The sequence below is a fragment of the Coptis chinensis genome, chromosome 4 (assembly GCF_015680905.1).
Source record: "Coptis chinensis isolate HL-2020 chromosome 4, ASM1568090v1, whole genome shotgun sequence".
Lineage (NCBI taxonomy): Eukaryota > Viridiplantae > Streptophyta > Magnoliopsida > Ranunculales > Ranunculaceae > Coptis > Coptis chinensis.
This window is the reverse complement of record NC_141459.1, coordinates 105,864,030-105,885,812: the sequence shown is the minus strand read 5'-3', so window position 1 is coordinate 105,885,812 and position 21,783 is coordinate 105,864,030. Positions and strand designations below refer to the sequence as shown.

At 34.9% G+C, this 21,783-nt stretch overlaps 1 protein-coding gene, 1 long non-coding RNA gene and 1 pseudogene across 2 annotated transcripts; 1 reads left to right on the top strand and 2 right to left on the bottom strand.

Moving 5' to 3' along the window:
- Positions 1-3,402: 3,402 nt before the first annotated feature.
- On the top strand, positions 3,403-4,136 carry LOC147506650 (uncharacterized). Its single transcript, XM_086605806.1, has 3 exons — positions 3,403-3,729; positions 3,806-3,955; positions 4,041-4,136. The coding sequence occupies exons 1-3, from the start codon at positions 3,514-3,516 to the stop codon at positions 4,134-4,136; spliced, it is 462 nt and encodes a 153-aa protein (XP_086461932.1). The 5' UTR covers positions 3,403-3,513.
- Positions 4,137-13,943: 9,807 nt separating this feature from the next.
- LOC147506649 (mitogen-activated protein kinase 4-like) lies at positions 13,944-15,600 on the bottom strand (annotated as a pseudogene).
- Positions 15,601-17,648: 2,048 nt separating this feature from the next.
- On the bottom strand, positions 17,649-19,199 carry LOC147506648 (uncharacterized). The gene is made up of 3 exons (XR_015220842.1): positions 18,963-19,199; positions 18,533-18,595; positions 17,649-17,943 (listed from the first exon to the last, which is right to left on the bottom strand). It is a non-coding gene; the product is annotated as an uncharacterized LOC147506648 (long non-coding RNA).
- Between the last annotated feature and the right edge of the window lie 2,584 nt (positions 19,200-21,783).

Here is a 21,783-nt window from a genome sequence, read left to right as displayed (position 1 = left end):
TGCCTACTTCTACAAGAGCTAGTCCTTATATAAAGTAAGAAGAAAGATTACAATCACTCCTTGCAGTCTCTCATCTTACTAAATTACTCCTTTCTCTTTACAGGGTTGTATCTTTGTAAATGTTATCTCTCAATCTTGATTGCTTTCAAGATTGGGTTTCTCTCTCTTGTGCTGTGTATTTTCATGTCTTCTAACTTAGTTAGGTTTTGCCAAAAACCCCGACTTGTATTGCAAACTCGCGGTTCCACAAAAATAGAATTCTTCTGAAAATAGACATGAGCGCGGGTCACGCTGAAGGTACTGGAGATCGACCAAGGCATGAGCGCGGGTCGCTTTTGGTAAACCTATTCGAGAATGGTCGCACTCGGGCTTCTCGCACGCAAGCAAAATTCTTTTTCTCCTCGTGTGAGGGATAACTCCAACACAAATCACACCACTTTCTAATTAATTAAACTCTAACCCTATTTAACCAAATTTGTTAGATCTAAAATTACTAATTCCAACATGTTGGATTTACCTTAGGAAGATCAATGTATTTTGTTTGGCCATGAGGATTGTGATTGTGTCTATCCGGGCTCTTAAAAACAGAAGTGAGTTCGTGTCTCAAATGAAACCACTCTTTCCAGGCTCAAGCCCCACCCGAATTCCAGCTCCACCGGGGGAGGCGGTTGTCTTAGGTCCCTCAAAACGAGGCACTTAGGGCATCTCCAATGGAGGGTGTAAATTGTTTAAAGTGTAAAATTTACACTCTAAATGTCAAAAACATGTTTCCAATGGGGGGTGTAAATCCCAGGTGATAAGCTAATAGTTAATAGAGGGGGTGGGGAATTCCCCATCCGACTATTAGTTAATAAACATTTCGGACGTCACTTGAAGTAACGTCCCAATTAAAAAGAAATTGGGACGTCACTTAAACTCACGTATGTTTTATTTTTTTTTAGAATTGTAACGTTTGCGACGGGTAAAGACCGTCATTTATCGGTTGGCCCAGTTTTAATAAATTTCGGACGTTACTCAAAGTGACGTGCGGTTTGTTTTTTTTTTGTTAAACCCCTTACGACGGACTTTGACCGTCGGTTTTTCTCAGTTTTTTAATTTTACAAACTCTTAAACTTTGTTGCATTGGATACCATTTTGGATGTGGAAACTATTAATGTGTAAGAGGGGCCATAAAATCCTAATGGCACCTATGTGGCACTTATGTGGAGGTGTATATATACACTCTCCATTGGAGATGCCCTTACTAGTATTTTAGTATGTCAAGTTAACCTCTTTAATGATCGATGGAATTTTTGGAATTTTGGTTTTGTCACTGTGTGTGTGTCTGTTGAAGTTTTGGGATTCTTAGACCAGGAATGAAGCTTTTTGTATGTTTGGGTAATGCGAATCTTAATGCCAATAATGAACCTTGTGTCTATCTCAGTGACTAGGTGGTGGTTGACTTCCAGAAATGAACTAGGCTAGCTTGTAAGTGAAAACAATAGTCTTCTTGGTGTTACCGTCTTAAATAGTTAAGCACTTAGAGCATCATCAACGCGTTTTTTAATTTGGTTGTGACACATCATCATTTTTAGCAATCAAAAATTTCTAAAACGAATGGTTGAAACAACGCGCTGGTTGGTTAAATTTTGTTAAAAATTTGAACGGTCAAGTTGTCCCGCCCCACTCAAATTTTTTTGAAACGGGAGTAGTTGTCCCGCACTCTATTAGCCCATTTTATTTGAAAACGCCACAACAATGTTCCAAACAATTTTGCCCCCGCAAGAACTCACCAACATCTCAAAATCCAAACCTTCAATCACCCAATAAAAATTCGATTTTCAACCAAATTTGTTTCTGTTTTTGCAATGGATCAACGCCGCCGAGCCGGACGTAAGAAGACTATTATCGCGGGCTCGGGAGTTCAAATCCTCCGAAAATGAGAGTGAACTTCGCATCGAAAATGATTTCAATTTTCCACGAGATTGAGTATTGTTGATCATCCGACATTGGCTCCCATCCGCACATGCATGTTTCGTGGTTTATATAACACCGACGGAGTAAGTATGAGTTTATGAACGTTGTTCAATTGATTTTGATTTAAAATCGTGTTTAAAATTTAACGATACTAACTGTTTGATTAAATGCCTCAATGTATAGAAAATGAGTTCGACGAGATGGAGATGCTAATGCCGAAGTATTAAAGACTTCGAGTCATCTAGTGGAAAAGAGGGGAGGAAATGGAGCACGTAAGAGCTCGAATTTTTGGGGAACACCTTTTGGTCCATTGATATCGCGGTAATGAAAGATTCGAACCGATCGTCCAATCGATATTTGCATTGGCGAACGATGGTGGCACACCACGCACACTTTTCACCTTCCATGTGGTGAGATTGGTATCACACCACTTGACTTTTACAATGCTAACGGGTTTAAGTGTGGGAGAAGAAGCCAGTTTTGTTTGATTCAAGTATCGAAGATGATTTTGAAAGGTTGAAGACTCTACTGCCTTCGTTGTTTGATGTTGAAGGTAGACTTGTTTCAGAGAATATGGATGGCAGATACATTTTGAACCTGTACATCAGAGAAAAATTCATGCACCGATTGAGTATTGAATATTGTTTAGAACATGAAGTTGACGCCCTATATTTGGACCCAAACTCTGCGGAGGAGGATGAGTTTATCAGGATATTTTTGTTATATTTTTGGGCCAAGTTGGTTTTTACAAAAGGAAAATCTAGGGTTCGGGCTGGTTGGTTAGCATCTTTGGTAGACCTTGATAGCTTGGAAGATTTTGATTGGGGAGGTGCTTTCATGGCACATTTATATCAGGTTTGATTTGTTTGTACAAACAAATCAAATGGGAAGCAATGCAACGGAATTACTTGGATACTGCAGGTAATTCAATAGGATTTAACTTTTAAGATATAAGTTTTTATTTTGTTAGTTAAATATTATATAATTTAAATTAATTAGATACACTTTCATTTGATTATTTCAGTACTGGTGGTATGAGTATTTGGCTTGCTTAAACCCTATACTGAAAGAGGATTGGGTTAAGGACTTATGGCCTCGCCCTCAGGGATGGGCTGTTTTTGGTCATGCTAGATTAAAAGATGAGGTCCATAATGATCTTCAAGCTGCTAGGATCCAAATAGAGACGAAAAGTATGAAATCTATTGTTTGGAGTCCGTGGCAAGGTTCTCAATTTGAGAATATGCATATCTGTCAGCATAGTACTCTAATGTCATTAAAAAGATTCATATTGCAAGCCCCCGATATAACGTGCTTGGTTCCTTGGAGATAGGGTGACTATGCAAACCATTGGATATACATATATTCCTGCTCCCCACCCACGATATATCGTGCCATGGATGTTTCGAGAATTTGATTGAACGGTATCGTTGAGAGAGAGTCGCGTGGCCGTGTTTTACAGATTATGTTGATGTGAACTCCAGTCTTGATTATGAGACTTATTGGCGGAAAGTTTCTAGGGGAAGCCTATCTGCGGGTCCACTGTATAGAGGTGCAAACATGGATGTCGCAACTAGTCAGAGTTTTAGGCGAGACGTCCAATTCCCAGAACCTGCAAGTTCCACAAGAACATCTGGAGTATATCATGGTTATACACCCCCACCTAGTGATCCATATGACCCATGGTCATACCGCGTTGTTAGTTCTCAGGGAATGGAGACCACATTTCACTTGGAGCGTCCGGTGCTTGTACCTGATCTACAACAGTTTAATGAGGTATATTTATATTTCATTATGTTAATTTAAACACACTATGTATATTTAACTTATATACAATATTGACACAATGCAGGAAACAGATGAAAGGCAAATCAACCAGGGGCATCGAGCTAGTTTAATTGAGCACACTCAACAGTATTATGGCTATTTAGACGAAGAACGAAAGCAAAGAGCAAACGCTGAGCGTAGGATGGCTGAGATGACAAACGAATTGGAAGCCTTGGTAATTTTATTATATGTTTTACATTTTCATTTTTTTTAATATATATTCAATTTTATATTTTAATTGCATTGTGTTGATGTTTCAGAGAATTGCTACTGATATCATGCAACAAAACAGTGCTCCTAATAAGAGAGGGCGAAAACGGAGAGGGAGGGCCGAGCAAATGTATGTTGCTCCATAGTGTTATATTGCACTATTTTGTAATAATTTAGTTATGTCATTGTTTTTGTTGTTGGTTGTTGGTTGTTGTTATTTTTAGGGTTTGAAACAGGTTTTGAGAATCTTAACAGGTTTAGGTATATGAATTATGTTGATTAAACAAAAGGAGGCTATGTCCAATTTTTTTATGCATTAAATTAATTATTACATTACGTTAATTTAAATTCAAGACATTACGTTAATTATTACTTAGAATCTATACATGCTTTTTATTATGTAGACAAAGAAATTCTCATGTGAACAATCAAGCCCATGTGAACGTGACTAATAAGCCCATGGGCCTCAATTTATTATTCTTCCAATCAATTTATATCCGTTGGCATTATTCCCAAGGGGGGATCAATTTATATCCGTTGGCATTTATTCCCAACGGATATATTTCTATCCGTTGGGCTTTTGCATATATATTCAAAGTCATTTTCATTCCTCACTTCAAATTTTCTCATTTTCATTCTCTAATCTTTCTCAACTTCAACTACCAATATGGGCGGATCAAATATTGTCCACATTTCTACACTTGAGATTTGTCGGGTGTAAGGAAGTTGGTCATTACGCTTACTTCATGTCCATACATTAACATCAAATGCCCAAACCCCGAATGCAACGGCATGATGATAGTGGTCATAACTATCAATGATGATGGAACATTGGAAGACAAACTTCTAAAGTGTGATGTTGTTGATGATTGTCCCTCAAATATCAACATCTATCATTCAAAAAAGGTTGATATACTGTATGTCATTTTTGCAAGAAAGCAAGAGATTTCTGCCTTAGGTGTGGCTTGTGCGATCAATGCAATCCTTCAATGTAATATTTGTATTTTGTTTAATTCCCTAGTGTATTGTCTTTAATTGTTTTGCATGTGTTTTAAGTCCATAGAATTTTATAAGATGTTTTGTGTTTTTATTTCAAATTAAGTTGTAATGTTTTTTCATTTCTAGTTGAGTTGATTTGTTTTTAATTTCAACTTATAAACAAACACATTTTTTCAAGAAAATATACTTTCATTAAAACAAAATACAATTTTATTTAAAGAAAAACATACACGTAAACAATAAAAATAGATTACAACATAAAATTTAAATAAATTAGTACGCTTAAAACATAATCTAATACCACCCAAATACATGTTCAGCCCAACGGTACAAAAAGCGACACGGTACAATTTTTTGCAAATCTTCTCAAATCGTTCGTGCCCAACCCAACGGTACAAAAGCCCAACAAGATAATTTTTGTAAATCTTCTAAAATCGCTCAGGCCCAACAATTGAAAAAGCCCAATGTTAATAAAGCCCAAAGGTACAAAATCGAACTGTTTGAATTTTTTAATAAAAAAACAAAAAATTTGACGGTTAAAGTAGTCCCGCCCCACTCTTGGGACGGGTCAAGTTTTCCCGCACACCATTTTCTATTTTCTTAACCAATTTGACTCCAGTTTTGACAATTCTTATGATAGAAACGATAATTTGACAACGCGTTGGTGATTAAAATTGCTATAAACATTGTCAACTGTCACATTGAAAATCAAAAATAGCAACGCGTTGATGATGCTCTTAAGACAGTTAAGCCTATAAGCTTCTTTGTGATATTTGGACCTAAATGAATGGTCGAAATATGCGTCAACAACAAGTCAATTTGGAGTAACTTCTACGATCAGTAGTCATGACAGCTTGTGGAGCCAAGAAGACGAGCAATAATATTTTGAATTGGGCTGTGAATTTGGGTACACAAGCATTCTAACCCAGTTTCTGAACAGTCATATTTTTAACTAGTTGCTTATTAGCATTTTTTGAAGTATACATTTCATTTTCTGAGATTGCTCTATCTCATTAACGGGGAAAAAAACAGGATTGCTCTATCAAGATACCATTATTCGTCCACTACTACGACTTGTAAAATGAAAGTGAAAGAGCTATTATGATTTACTAGCTTTCGAACCCGTCCTACAAACGGGTGCTGTTATATTAAATTATTCTAAAAAATATTAGTAACTATTCATAGCTATGAGATATGGAAATTATATTAATCACTTGTTCAAAATTTCTTGCACCACTCTCTATCAAAAGAAAGCACCAAACCTTGGTAAAACTCATCGATTTATTTTTGTTGTTATGTTTAATAATAGAAGTTTGATTGAAATTTTGTGAGAATGTCCAATGTGGCGAAGATGATATTGAAGTTACTTAAATAGCAAGGCATTTCCAATCATAATAAAATAATTATAATAAACACTACTTAAAATGCAAAACTATACTTGTTGAGATATTATATTCTCCCTATATATAATACAACTATGTTTCGAGGTTAGTTTAATGTATTTGCATCAAGTTTCCGATTTTACGTTAATTATTCTTTGAGGCTAGTTCAATGTAGTTGGATCTAGTTTCCGATTTCCCATTAATTATTCTTTGAGGTTAATTCAATGTAGTTGTATCAAGTTTCTAATTTTCCGTTAATTATTATTTGAGGTTAATTCAGTGCAGTTGCACCAAGTTTACGATTTTCCGTTAGTTATTCATTAAGGTTAATTCAGTGTAGTTCCATCTAGTTTTAAATGTTTCGTTAATTACTCTTTGAGATTAGTTAATTGCATTTGCATTAAGGTTCCAATTTTCCGTTAATTATTCTTTGAGGTTAGTTTAATACATCTGCATCCAGTTTCTGATTTCCCGTTAATTATTTTTCGAAGTTAGTTCGCATCTAGCTTCAAATTTCCGGTTATTTATGCTTTGAGGGTAGTTCAATATAGTTACATCTGGTTTCCGATTTCTAGTTAGCTATTCTTTGATATTATTTCAATGCATTTGCATTCAGTTTCTGATTTTCCGTTAAATATTCATCAAGGATATTGCATCCAATTTCTGATTTCTCGGCTTGTTAGTTAATATATGATTTTAGTTTAATACAGTTGCATCCAGTTTCTGATTTTCCATTAATTATTTTTTGAGGTTAGTTCAATGCAGTTGCATCCAATTTTCGATTTCCCGTTAATTGTTATTTGAGGTTAGTTGTTTAATGCATTTGCAGCAAGTTTTCGATTTCCCATTAATTTTTTTTAGGTTTGTTCAATACAGTTGCATCAAATTTATGATATCCCGTTAATTATTCATTGAGGTTAGTTTAGTGCATTTGCATCTATTTTTTTTTATGTTTATATATTCGTTAATTAGTTTTTAGATTAGTTCATTGCATTTGCATCCAGCTTCCGATTTCTCATTAATAACTTTTTGAGGTTAGTTCAAGGCATCTGCATCTAGTTTATGATTTCTGATTATTTATGCTTTCAGGTTAGTTCGATGCAATTTCATCCGGTTTCTAATTTCCCATTAACTATTTTTTGAGATTATTTCAATGCATTTGCATATAGTTTCTGATTTCCCGTCAATTATTCTATGAGGTTAGTTCAATGCAGTTGCATTTGGTTTTTATTTCCTATTAATTATATTTTGAGGTTAGTTCAATGCATTTGCATCCAGTTTCTGATTCACCGTTAATTATTATTTGAGGTTTGTTTGATGCATTTTTGCATACCATTTCCGATTTCCTGTTAAATATTTTTCAAGAATTTGCATCCAATTTCTAATTTCCCATTAGTTATTCTCTGACGTTAGTTTAATGCAGTTGCATCCAATTTTCGATTTTTAGTTAATTACTTTTTGAGTTTAGTTTATTGCATTTGCATAAAGTTTCTGATTTCCCATTAATTACTTTTTAAGCTCAATTCAATGTATTTGAATCTAGTTTTCGATTTCCTTTTAATTATCCAATGTGGTGTGTAATAGCAACTTTCTACCTATATATCTGTAGTGACCTTGCAAACATGACATAAAAATAAATCATGTTTGATATACTATATAGGATCATCAAAGATTATTCAGTTCCCAATTTTCCGTTAATTATTCTTTAAATTATATACCTGACTCACTATGTGGGATCTTCAAAGATTATCTAAGAACGGGTCTTGTCATATTAATTATTCTGAAAAATATATGCATAACAATTATATACAAATATTATATTAATCACTCATCCAAATTTCTTATAATATGAAAACCTCACGTACTCTCTATTAAAAAAAAACTCGCCATTGATAAAACCCTTCAACTTCATTTGTTTTTTTAATAATAGAAGTTTGATTGAAGTTTTGTGAGATTGTCTAATAAGACAAAGTTCATATTGAAGCTACTTGAATAGCAAGGTGTCCCCAATTATACGAAAAAAGATAAGATAAACACCGTTTTAAATGCAAAACTATACTTATCGGGACATTCCCACAATATATAATACAACTATATTTTGAGGTTAGTTCAATGCATTTGCATCCAATTTCTGATTTTCTGTTATTTATTTTTTAAGGTTAATTCAATGCAGTTGCATCCAGTTTCCGATTTCTTGTTAATTATTATTTGCAATCAGTTTAATGCATTTGCATCTAATTTCCAATTTCCTACTAATTATTCTTCGAGCTCAGTTCAATGCATTTGCATCCAGTTTTCGATTTTCCGTTAATCATTTTATGAGATTAGTTTAATACATTTGCATCCAGTTTCTGATTTCTCGTTTATTATTCGATGAGGTTGTATTTGCATCTAGTTTCTGATTTCCCGTTAATTATTGTTTGAGGTTAGTTTAATGAATTTGCATCCAGTTTTCAATTTTTCGTTAATTATTTCTTGAGGTTAGTTCAGTGCATTTGCATCCAATTTATTTTTTGAAATTAGTTAAGTGTAGTTGCATCCAGTTTTCGATTTCCCGTTAATTATTTTTAAAGATTAGTTTCACGCATTTGCATCATGTTTCCAATTTATAGTTATTTTTTTTAGGTTAGTTCAATACAGTTGCATCAAGTTTCCGATTTCCCGTTAATTTAATCTTTGAGGGTTAGTTCAATGCATTTGCATCCAATTTCTGATTTACCGAAAATTATTTTTCGGTGTTAGTTTGATGTATTTGCATCCAAGTTTTGATTTCCCGTTAATTATTCTTTGAGGTTAATTTAATGCTTGCATGTGCATCCAATTTTCGATTTTCCGTTAAATATTATTTGAAGTTAGTTCGATGCATTTGCATCTAGTTTTCTATTTCTCGCCAATTGATCTTTGACATTAGTTTCAGTATTATATATATTTTAAAATATTTGTCATTATTGGGGGTTTTTTTTTTTTTATTTGTTATTATATATTTTGTGATGTTATTTTTTGTATAATTTAATTTTCCATATGTAATTTGTTTTGGTTTGATTTGGTTTGGTATATAATTTATTTAAGCCCAACGTCCACTTTAACTAAATCAATAGTTATATGATTTATTTAAGTCAACGTCCGTTTTAACTGAATATGGTTATTCCGCTAAAATTGGAAATTATAAAATTCATAAATTTAATTAGAATATGTCATAATTATTGTGGCCTATGGTTTTTGAAATCCTTAACTATGACTAAATGTCTCCAACGTTATTTGTTAGAGCCATATATATAGTGCATACAATACAATTTTATTGTTTTGGGTATACACTATTACTTATTTTGTGATTAGTTTATTTTTTTTTTCCTTTTTTCCCAGTCACATGTGTGGTTAACAAATGCATAAAGTAAATGTTCAAGCAATTCAATTCATTTTTTCCTTTGTTTTTTCATAGTTTCATTATTATTTTCTAGAAAGAAACTTTGTTATGTTAAACTTCACCTGAGTGTGGAAACTATTCTTTTTGATGTAAGGATTTTAGGGAAATCATTTTTGGTTGAAAATAATGTTTTTTGCAATTTAGTATTTTTTTTCCGTAATTAGCTATATTGTTGAGGAAAAGTTGGAGACTCTGTGAAACTCTAGTAATTAGTATTAGAATTTACAAAAAATTGGAGACTCTGTTAAATCTTGAAAAATAGAGCCAAGAAGGTATAGCTATAATATATATCTAAGGATTATGAAACCACTAAAAATTGTTCACATTTAACGGCTTTAAATCTAGAGTGATAATGAATAGGGGCGCGACTATCACACATGGCCCAGCACAGAAAAAGACTTCAGAAGTCAAGTGATTGATTGGCTGATGGAGAGAGAGAGAGAGAGAGAGAATTTAACACATTATTTTTATACAATACACCAATCAGAATTGACTTCGGAGGTTTTTTCTGTGCTGGGCCATGTGGGTTAGTTCTATCCAATGAATAGACACGGTTGTTCACATTTTTCTTGAATTGGGCCATGTTGCATTGTGTTTTTACGAGCAGACTAGATCTGACATGGGTAACTCCTTAATCAGACCCGATCCATTATCTTTTCTAAATAACGACGGTGGTGTCGTACTGTCGTACCGATTTCTAAATTTAACCATTGCACAATTTACAGTGTACTTCTGCCTTTTCCCACCAAAGTTCACAACAACTCTATCCCCGTCTTTCGCTCTTTCCAAACCAAAGAACATAAGTACAACACACAACTTCCTCAAAACCAACTGTTTATAAACCCAATCACCTCACTTCTCTAACTCCCACCTCAAAAGTTCCAAAATGATCTACCGTTCATTCTTCATCACCCTCGCTTTCCTCCTCTTTCTAATAATCTCCGTATCCGCCCACGGGGTGATGTCACGAGGGTGACTCCGAGTGATCATCACCAAGTGCTGCAGTCGGGTGTGCGAGGAGTCGTAGCGCTTGCGAATCATGTGCCTGATGAGGAGGTCCCTTACAGTGTATTAGTTTTGAAGGAAAATTAGTGGGACATGATTCCGTTGCACAGTGATAAAAAGGCAAAACCGAAATATTGGCCGGGTTGATCTTTATCGACAGCCCATCACTTGATTGGATTCACCATAACTACAAATCTACAACTAATTGCTACAACGACAAATAACAAACTATAAGAACAAGCGATTTTAGTTGTAAGTCATAAATGTAGAGGTTTCATGAGTTGGATAGTTTAGACGATTCTGGTTGATCATAACTATTCTCATTGCAGAGTTATATTGTTTTGTACATTTCAATAGATTATTCTACATATTACGTACTTGAATTGAATAGTATATATAATGTAGGTGAAGTGCAAACAACTCACTACTAAAAGAAGGGCTTTTTGTGTCACTTTTTAAGTGACACAAAAAATCACTTGTGTCACTTTTGAAACTAATTCTGAAGTGACCTATAAGCCCCCGACACATAAAGTTCTACCAAAAGTGACACAAAGCGCTTACTAAATGTGTATGTCACTTTTGTTAATAAAAGTGACACTTAAAAATAACCTCTTGTGTCACTTTTTAAGAAAGAGTGTCACAAAATTGTCAAAAGTGACAAGTTGTATCTATTTTTGGACCAGAGTGGGACATAATTTCATGAAAAGTGACATATTAAGATATCTACTTGGTTGTGTCACTTTTGCACAGAGCGAGACACGTATAAGCCAAAAAGTGACACATTAAATATACTACCAGTATTCACTTTTAGACTGAGTGAGACATAAAGTGCGCCAAAAGTGACACATTAAGATACTTGGTTGTGTCACTTTTTTAGACAAAGTAAGATATAAGTGCGTCAAAAGTGACACATTAAATTGTACTAGTTGTGTCACTTTTAGACCAAAGTGAGACATAAGATCGCGTCAAAAGTGACACATTAAGTGTACTAGTTGTGTCACTTTTGGACTAGAGTGAGACATAAGTACGTCAAAAATGACATATTAAGTGTACTAGTTGTGTCACTTTTGGACCAGAGTGAGACACAAGTACGTCAAAAGCGACACAAAAGCCCTTTACTTCTTGTGTCACTTTTGAAAATCAACTCTATGTAACTCGTATGAAAAAGAAAGTGACACATAAGAGTGGTTAGTTGTGTCACTTTTAACACATATGTCGCTTTTCCCAAAAGCGACACTAATGTACATTTGTTTGTTTTTTTTAAAAAATTTCTCATTTTTTATTCGATCATATACATTCATTTATCAACCTGCATCCTGTACGTCATAACCCAAATTTCATTAACCTGTTTTATGACATAAACAACATCCACATTATCAAAACATCACAACCAAAATCGCATTAACCTGCTTTAATTATCATGGAAACATCTACTCGGGAAAAAAAAGACAACATTCAAAATAATTAACTTTTATTGATTTCATCGATCAAACCAAGTATTTATCATCTAGTTTGATTCCCAACAAAATAAGTCATTCCAATACAAAAAAATCACAATAAAACAAACAAAAGAAAATTACATGGCGCTAACGCTATCCTAGCTATATCTTAACTTGTTGTGCGCACTTCCAACACCAAAAAACCTAGCTGCCATCTATTCATCTATTAATCGATCCATGCATCTGCATCATGAATTCCTCATTCCACTATGACTATACAAAATTAAAGAGCTGAATCAAGAAAGGTACGGTATATTGCACAAGTAAGAAAAAAAAATCTATAAGAACAATATACGTTAACAAGAGAGTCCAGTAGTAAGTAACTCTGGTTCTATCATATCTTATCACGTTAGCAAAGGATGTTACCCATGACCTTAGTGAAATGTATTAGAAGAAAGATATATACATAGAAAGTCAAAAACAGATACGCACCTGTTTTAGATACCACCTCATGTTCAATAAATTTGTCTGATCAAACAAGAACAAAACAAAAAGACCTTTCTAGTTCTAAACTTTGTCTTCCTACATCGTACCACCTGATTCTTAAATCAAAGTTCAAATTTTCCAATCAAACCACCAACTCAAACTTCACGTAAAGAAGCAGGAAAAAATATTTTAAAAAAAAGGCTTTACCGATTAGCTAAATGAAAAAAGCAGGACCGAGGTTAATTGATCTGAGTCTCTGGAAGATTGAAGAAAGTTAGTAATTAGTGAATACAACTTTAATAAGCTCAAATCAACTCTGCCTATATTAGTGTAGAATAGATTACTCTAGAGCCAAATAACCAAAAGTTCCTACAGCTCTTGTTGCAGAAGCTTCTCCTTCACAGCTGGTTTTTCCAACAAGTTTCGCAAGCCCAAAATCAGTGACCTACATACAAATAGAAGGGTCAATAATACTTAATGAAATAATCATTAAAGTTAAACAAGAAACTGTTATGGTTGTGTCAAACCTTTCCCAAGGCTTATCAATTAAGATATTGCTTGTTTTGATGTCTCGGTGGACATAATGAATTTTGTTGTACTCATGAATGCATTCCGCACCACGGTAGTGTCAAGTGCAATCTGAACCCTCACAATCCACGAAAGGGATGTATTGCTCGAACATCCAACAGTCACAAAATCAAGTAATTTACGAATCGGCTAACATACATGAATCGACATATGTTCCGGCTTTCCCCAAACCGATAAACCCCAATTATATTTTAAAAACATTCAGATTTTAAAAGCTACACACTGCACCGAAGAAGTGCATAATATACTGAACCATATGTCTCATGTCCAAGAAGATTTGAATCGGTGAAACTATCACCGAAAAAATAATTTCGTCATAGGTGAACACAACAAGTTTCTCCATGTCAAAGACTTCAATCCCCATACCTACAAGAAAATAAAATGTATATATAGTTTAGAGCATCAACCTTGATGAAATAAAAGGTAAAGAAGAAAGAATATATCACTTATTACATAAATAATCCACATGAATTTATCGGTACAAAAGAAAACACTGCCTACATAACAATGGCGGGAATCAATCCCACCGCATGTCGGATTTACACAAGAATGAAACGAAGTGTTAAACCCGGTGACATTGTGAAAAGAGATAAAAGTACTATTCAAGTGTGTGGACATCGGGACATGTGACTAATGATATATAGCATCCCTGATTGTATCCTCTCCCAAGTCCTCATCTATGTCAAGATCAATTGGAACTTGTGCGTGGATCGGAGTTTGGGTTATATAAAGAGGGCATGAAAGGGTGTTAGAGTGCTGCGATGACACTAATTCGCTTTGAAAGATCAAAGATGAGCATTCTCTCGCAACAAGTCAATTGCTAATGGACTGGCACTTTCGGATATAGACGGGAAAGTGGGGCCCTAGGGAATAGGGGAAGTGATTTAATGTACTTCGGCCTTCGATTGTCAATGAACTTCGAGATCGGACTTCGCTTTGGCTCCCAAGAACGTTAATGATCAGTTTGAGCTGATTGAGGCACTCGATACCGAGAGAAGATGGGTTTCTCGACCAAGTAATTCAAAGAAAGATGTAAATGCACCGCACTGGCGTCAATGGAGGTATCATATTTGTCCGCAATGAGAGCAGGAGTTCATGAGCCCTATACCAGCGGTGACAACATATTCAGGCCATGAATCGCTCTTTGCCATCCTGGTCCGTGCCAGCCCACCCAAAAGTCACATATCTTCGTGTCACATTTGGCATTGACGAAAGATTACCGGGCTTGAGGTCCCGTGAAGGATATTTGCGAATGGAGATACTTCCCCGCAACAACTAAAGTCAAGTGTCAAAACGTTTTAGTTTATTTGGATAAAATGCTTCCCGGATGTACTTATGAGTTATGACATACTTCCTCAAATACTTCTTCCATGTAAGAAATAGGCCAAAGATAGGGTGGATTCATTGCAAAATATTGATAACTTTATATAATGTATCTTGATTCTTTGTTGCAAAACGGGTAGTAAACTAGAGCTTAAGAAAAAAGGGAACCATAAAATCGGCACAAGTAGCGTAGATTGTTGGTTTACCATGCAGTATTACCATCTTGATAACATTTTAACAAGCAGTATATATTTGCAGACTAACAAGGATTAAGATAGCAGATGATTTATCATTCAAACATGCACCCAGTATATGTGGATTAACTTCATCCTTATAGTAAGGTAAAATAAATTGCATTTTTGATGATTAATTAGTAAATGGAGAAAGAAAAGAAATGCACGATGGACAACTAGATTATCCGATGGAAACACCCTTAGGTATAACGTAAAGTACCACTAGCATTTAAAGTGAAAATAAAATAAAATGCATACCTAAAATAGAAAATAATCGGCAATGGTCATTAGAAAGTTCCCGAAGACTTGATTATCCGATGCAAGTCTCAGATCCATCAACTTCGTAAACCGGATACACATCCTTGAAACTCCTCCTCCAGATCGGCACCATAACATCCTTCAACGCTATCACATTCTCATGTCGAAGATGCCGAAGAAGCTTCAATTCCCATAAAGTTTTGAGTGCATCAATGCAATTGTCAAACACATTATTAATTCTCTTAATCGCGAACCGTCTCATTCGTTTCTCGATTAATGGAGGAGCCGAACTATACCATAAGCTCCTCTACCAATCACCTTGATTGGAACATATTTCGGTGTCGATCTCAAACAACGTTTGCCACATTGAGAAATAATGTTTTCCTCTAGACCCGAACTCCATTCGGTGGATCCACATAATTAAGCCATATCTCACCAAAATCACTTGAATTATTAGACAAATCACTTGCCATATTGGAAAGTTGACATATATTCATGCCGTTAAACACAAATCTTTTCCTTGGTGTACAAAACTACACCACCCTACATCTAAATTCCTTTCCTTCACTTGGATGAAATATTTCGCCGTGATGAGAGAGAGAGTGAGAGAATGGGGGAGGAAACAGATGGAGATAGAAGAATGGGGAGTGAAACACTATAACTTAATTTCGACTAACCCTAACAATTTAAGTTTTAAAAAAAAAAAAAAAAAACCTTAAACTTCTTTAAGCCAAGAAGAGAGAGAGGGGTTGGGAGGGAGAACGAGGGAAGGAGATAGCTCTTCCAGGGGAGAAAGAGAGTCTTTGGGAGAAAGATACCGCCCACCGGAGAAAAGTGACCGAGAGTTAGTTGGGAGGCTTAACACCGGTCGTCTTTTTCTCTCTCTAACCCTAAGTCTAAATCCAGCAGACTTTGATCAGTTTATTTCTTTTTCTTTTCTTTTTAATTTTTTTTTTATCTTTCTTCAGTTTGTTGTTATTTTGGAGGGCCGCCCAAATCACTTTGAGTTAAAATTGCCATTCAAAAAAACAAAAACAAAAAACAAAAAATCACTTTGAGTTTGAGTAGTACTTGTGTGTTGTAGGTCCAGTTGTGTTGTGTTTTGTAGGCCCAATTGTGCCGTTTTTTTAAATTTGATCATAGTTTTATTTTGTTTTTGTTTTTGTTTTCTCTTAGTAAAAAGTGACACACAAGGGAAACCACTAGTGTCACTTTCAAATAATGTGATACGAAAAATTAAGTTAGTTGTGTCACTTTTCCTAGAAGCAACACGTCAACCCTCATTCCATAAAAAAGTGACACATCAAATTTCTGTGTGTCACTTTTTTGTAGAAAGTGACATGAGGCCTAAAAAAAAGTGACACAAAAAGCCATTTTTTTAGTAGTGACTACGTCAGGAAACATGAAAGCATGCATACAAGTATACAACCATTCCCTTCATCCCTTGCAAAATCTAACTTTTGTCTCAAGCTTTCACATTCACCTAAATATGGGAAGGGAATGAATGTGAGCGAAACTGGACTGGATATGGACATTGAAGAAGGCTCCAAGCCCAATCATAACCAGACACGTTTCCAAATAATTTCGGGAGCCACCTAGTACTATACTCTTGGGATATTTGGCCTTTACCAAACCAATGAATATTTATTATTTATATATGATGATATTTAATTAAATACACAAATCTAATTATTATGCATATGGGTGAATTAATATCATATGATGAAACCATAAGTTCCCTGGGTAATAGAATTAGTACAATCAAGCATACAAAGAGTCAAGTGGCGGGAGATTTGAATGTATCTATTTACCTAAGCTAGAATGCTCACAATCAGGGGTGAAGTCGGACAGTTCACTTATACAACTATAATATACATAACTGCTATATAATAGGATGATGATATCTCAATCATTTGAGTATGACTTTAAATTTGTATATTGGTGCAGCCACATGACTGGCACTGAGGGGATCAAATTGAGAACACACTATAAATTCATTATTAAGATTAGTGTGCAAATCTCACTCTACCAATTATTCCCTAGACTTCATAAGTATTTTCAGACAAATAAGTGATCCTACCCACATAGGACCCAGTGCTCAGGTGATTTGGCGAGATCTTCTCATTTCATTCATATCTCGCCTCAATCAAACACACCATAGTTAACTAATTGATTGACAGTTCCATGTATATATCCAATTCCAATTACAATGTACTGGTCATCAGTAGGTTGTTCAGACAGGGGTTCGGCTAATAGGCCTAAAGTTTATGCAGTGACAGACCAATCCTAGAGTTTACGAGGACCGAGTTTAGGGTTCTTCGAGAAACAGGTGTAGGGTCCTTGGTGGCAGCATCACTTCCACATTCAATTCAAAAATTAAAATAAAAAATAAAATAACCTCAGTGCTACTAAGATCAACAGGATCTTCCCCTTCTAATAATAATAATAAAAAACGCCTGGCAATTCATATGCTGTCATACAAAACATCACATAAACCAAAAACTCCTAATAGAAAGAGAAGACGAAAACCTTAAAAAAATTAATAGAATAAAGAAATAAATGGGGAAAAAAAGTTAGAACGAAAACTCAGAGGACACATATTGGGGGGATAGAGAAGACATTCAAGGTGATATTCCTACAAGCTTGAATGGTAAGTAGGATTCCTCCAATCAACAGGCGGTGGTCCCACGGCAGACGGATAATACTACAATTAATATCAAGGCAATGACAATACCCAAAACAACCAGCTTAATCTTCATGTTAGCCACCCACATTTTCCTCCTCATCTTGGTTCCTTGTTGTCGGAAATCTTGTGCCTGCAAGAATACCAGACACAAATATCACATCATCTAATACTGGTAGACTGCTTAGTTCTGGAAAAAAACACATGATCAAAGTGACATATATAGCCTCCCTGCTTTGCATCTGCAAACTAGATCATCTTCAAGGATTTTAGCAATCTAGAACTCCAGAAATAGACTAGTAGGCTACCAATAACTTGTGATTTCCTACGGTTATAAACTAAAAATACACCTAGCCAATGAAGCTGCAAAGTCGGAAACTTCAGTCTCAAAAATTTATAATATTTATAGGCATATGGCATTCTGAATTCCACCTATTGCTGAAAGGAAATAAAGGAGATGATGCAGTGTCTTGTGATTTGAGACGAGAGCGTACAATGTGTCTGTTCCTTTATATCTTTACTGTTGCACCGGTAGGCAATTTCTATTTACTGAAATATTCTTAAAGAACCTATAATCACACATCCTCTCTTTGACAGGCCATCATATTACTGGATGACTCCAAGGACACCTCTGAAATGAAGCCCAATGGTCATGCCTTTAGCAATGGAGCATTGAGTAGGGAGCCCAATTGACTACACTAAATAACCATTCAAATGCTCACCTGCGAGCGGAGATTCTCTGTTTTGTCCACCAGAAGTTCAATTTTTTCACCACGATCAAGAACCTGCACGGAAAATATGGCATTCATCACTTTTTTCCATGTATTTTGTTCCCCCATTTTCCAGAAATCAGTTAGCAGTTTTTTGCCGAAAAACGAAGGGTTTCACACTCGGTAATAACCATGGCGACAGATAATCCAATATACACAAAAATACCAGTAAATCAGTGATATATCCAAATGAATTTTTGATGTATCAATTTATATATTGAATATTCAGGGGCCTTGGTAATGACAGGATTGGGAGAACAAAGTCATGTCTAGTTTATAAATAACATAATCAATTTGGATTAGAAGATAAAATTAGTGAAATGAGTACTTCTAACACAGGTGTTACAGGTGCAAAAAGAATTGTCATTGATGCTTTCCTTACCTTCATAACCACAAAAAAAATTAGGTTTGAATTCATCATATATTGCCCGTTATATGAACTCCATCCCCAAAAGTGAATTTATAAGATGAATTGAGAGCTGATTATTAATGAAAACGTCTAGAATGTGTTGATTTTTTTCTAAGAATGGTCTATATTGTAGGAAGAACATCTAAACCAAAAATCAGCATATAATTCATTGTTTTTCATAGTGGCGTTTCTCTGGAGTTCATAGAAATGGAGTCCATATAACGGGTAAGATATATACATATATATATATATATATATATATATATATATATATATATATATATATATATATATATATATATACATATATATATATATTATTTTCCCAAAGTTTGACAAGATTCAATTGAATATATACCTTGGCCCCTACCTAAGTCCGGCCCTAAGTTATTTGGGTATGTTAAACTAGGGAAACAATTGTTGAACCTAGCCTTTGTAGTTGTATATGGATAGTTTTAGTATCACTTGCTTTGTGACCAACATTTGCATGTTGTTTGAAGAATTGATCTTGATTGATTGATGTGAACCAAACACGCTTCTTTTCGATAAACTTACATGTGAACTAGGGGTGTCGGTTCAAGCCGAATATCAAAAAATAGTATATGAATCCGATTTTTGATATCCAAATCAAATATCGGATAATTTATATCCCATCTGAAAAATATTAATTATTAATTAAAGTTTTATTTGCTTTGAATAATTTATTATATCATTATAAAACATATAGTATAAACAAATATATATTTTCATTTTAGTACTACTTTTATGTTATTATAATTTTATGTCCTTAGTTTATTATTTTGTACTATAAAAACAAATAAATTAAAAAATTATAATAAATATTAGTTTTTCGGATCGAATAGGATATATCGTATATCCGATGAGGATATAGCCATATCAGAATCTGATATTCAAATCTTTTGAATAATATCCAATTTTTGAAACAATGAACATTTTGTACCATGAACTTTATTGTTTTTATCAATTTAGGCCAAGAACTTTTTTTTGGAGCAAATTGGGCCATGACCTTTTTTCTTTTTATCATTTTGGGCCACCGGTGTAGTTCCGTTACAAGATTTGCCTATGTATACAAACAGCTGCCTATGTGTACTAACGGAAGTTGACGTGGTGTTGTTCTAATGGACACTGTTCCGGCCCCCATAAATGTGGCCCAATAAAAGCCCAATTCAATACAAACTCACACTCATAGCCCAAAAAGCCCACACTCAGAGCCCATGCTCAGAACTTTTCTATAAAAAAACCCGCGCTCAGAGTCCATACTCAGAGCTTATTTATAATAAAGCCCATGCTCAGAGCCTAAAAAACCCACGCTCAGAGCCCATGTTCAGAGCTTATCTATTATAAAATCTATGCTCAGAGCCCAAAAAACCCACGCTCAGAGCTTATCTATAATAAAACTCATGTTCAGAGGCTATGCTCAGAGCTTATCAACAATAAAGCCCACACTCAGAGTCCATGTTCAAAGCCTATGCTCAAAGCCTACATATCTACATGTAAAATCAATATCAATTGCGCACATGTTTTGCGAGTCAAACAACTTCCACAACTTCGTCCACAACTTTCACAACTTCGTCCACATTCAAGATTCACTTCTATCAACTTCATATCGTGTGACAGTTCTCTCGCCGGTTCTCCAACTTCATCCCACGATTGAAATATTGGAGAATGAGAAAGTAACTATCATTAATCCTACCTATAAAATCCAACTTTCGTCATTTTCCAGAACTACACAATCGAGACTTGATCCCAAATCAATACAACATTTAGGTACGTAGGCAACTTCAAACTGAAGTCCAGTCTCAACTCTCACCAACAACCATCTCCTTCACAATCTCTTCCAAAAAGAACACTTCAACAACCATCCTTGACAATCTCCTTCACAACTGCTGTGTTTTGACAAATCTTGTCGAAACAGACACCTAAGTACATCTGATGTGGCTCGGTTATGTAAGCATTACGTAATGTTGTAGCACGTAAAGTGGAAACACGTGAAAATGTGAAATGGAAACACGTGAAGTACTTCCCATCTACATATCTACTTCTCCATTTACTTCGCTGCATCATCTCTCCAACATCCACTAAATAACCATTGCCCCATTTCTAGCTTTTGGATTCATGAACCTGAAATTTCCCATCTATTTCCCATGTACTTTCCCATTTTTCTTTTAATTATTTCCATTAATTTGTCTCAGTTTCTCTCATTTCTCTTTAATATCGCAACTTAGGGCTTTGCTTTTTGTTCAATTTCAAAAATGTCAATTTCCAGATCAATTAGCTCGGTTAATTCACACCCGATCGACTTGCTACTGTGGAGAGCCCCGAACTCCTCACACTTTGTAACGACAAAGATCCCGGGAGAAGGTTCTTTGGTTGTATTAACTATGATGACGAAAGATAAAAGTGTAGTAGTTGCGTTCTTGAAAGTTGTGTTAAGAGCAATGCTTTTTTGTCAGATTAAGAAAGAAAGTTGGTGTTCTTGAAAGAGCAATGCTTCATTGTAATGTGTATTGGTTCCAGCAAACTCATTTTAAGAAACTTGGGTATTTAGAGCATCTTTAGGAGTGATATCAACCTAGCATCAATCACTAAATTTTCAACAATTTGGTGTTTTTTCAACTTCAAAGGCAGTAGTCAAGCGCTAAGGTCTCCACTCAATAGATGACAATGATCTAATATCAATCTGAGCACGAGTCATACATACATTATTTCTAATCTGCCCCCTATTACGAGTCAAGTGAGGCCCTAACCAACTACCAAATCTAGGGCGAGTATC

Coding starts and splice junctions, on each gene's coding strand:
- LOC147506650 (XM_086605806.1), top strand. CDS start 3,514: ATGGATGTCGCAACTAGTCAGAGTTTTAGGCGAGACGTCCAATTCCCA. Junction 3,730..3,805: donor ATCTACAACAGTTTAATGAG/GTATATTTATAT, acceptor GACACAATGCAG/GAAACAGATGAAAGGCAAAT. Junction 3,956..4,040: donor CAAACGAATTGGAAGCCTTG/GTAATTTTATTA, acceptor TTGATGTTTCAG/AGAATTGCTACTGATATCAT.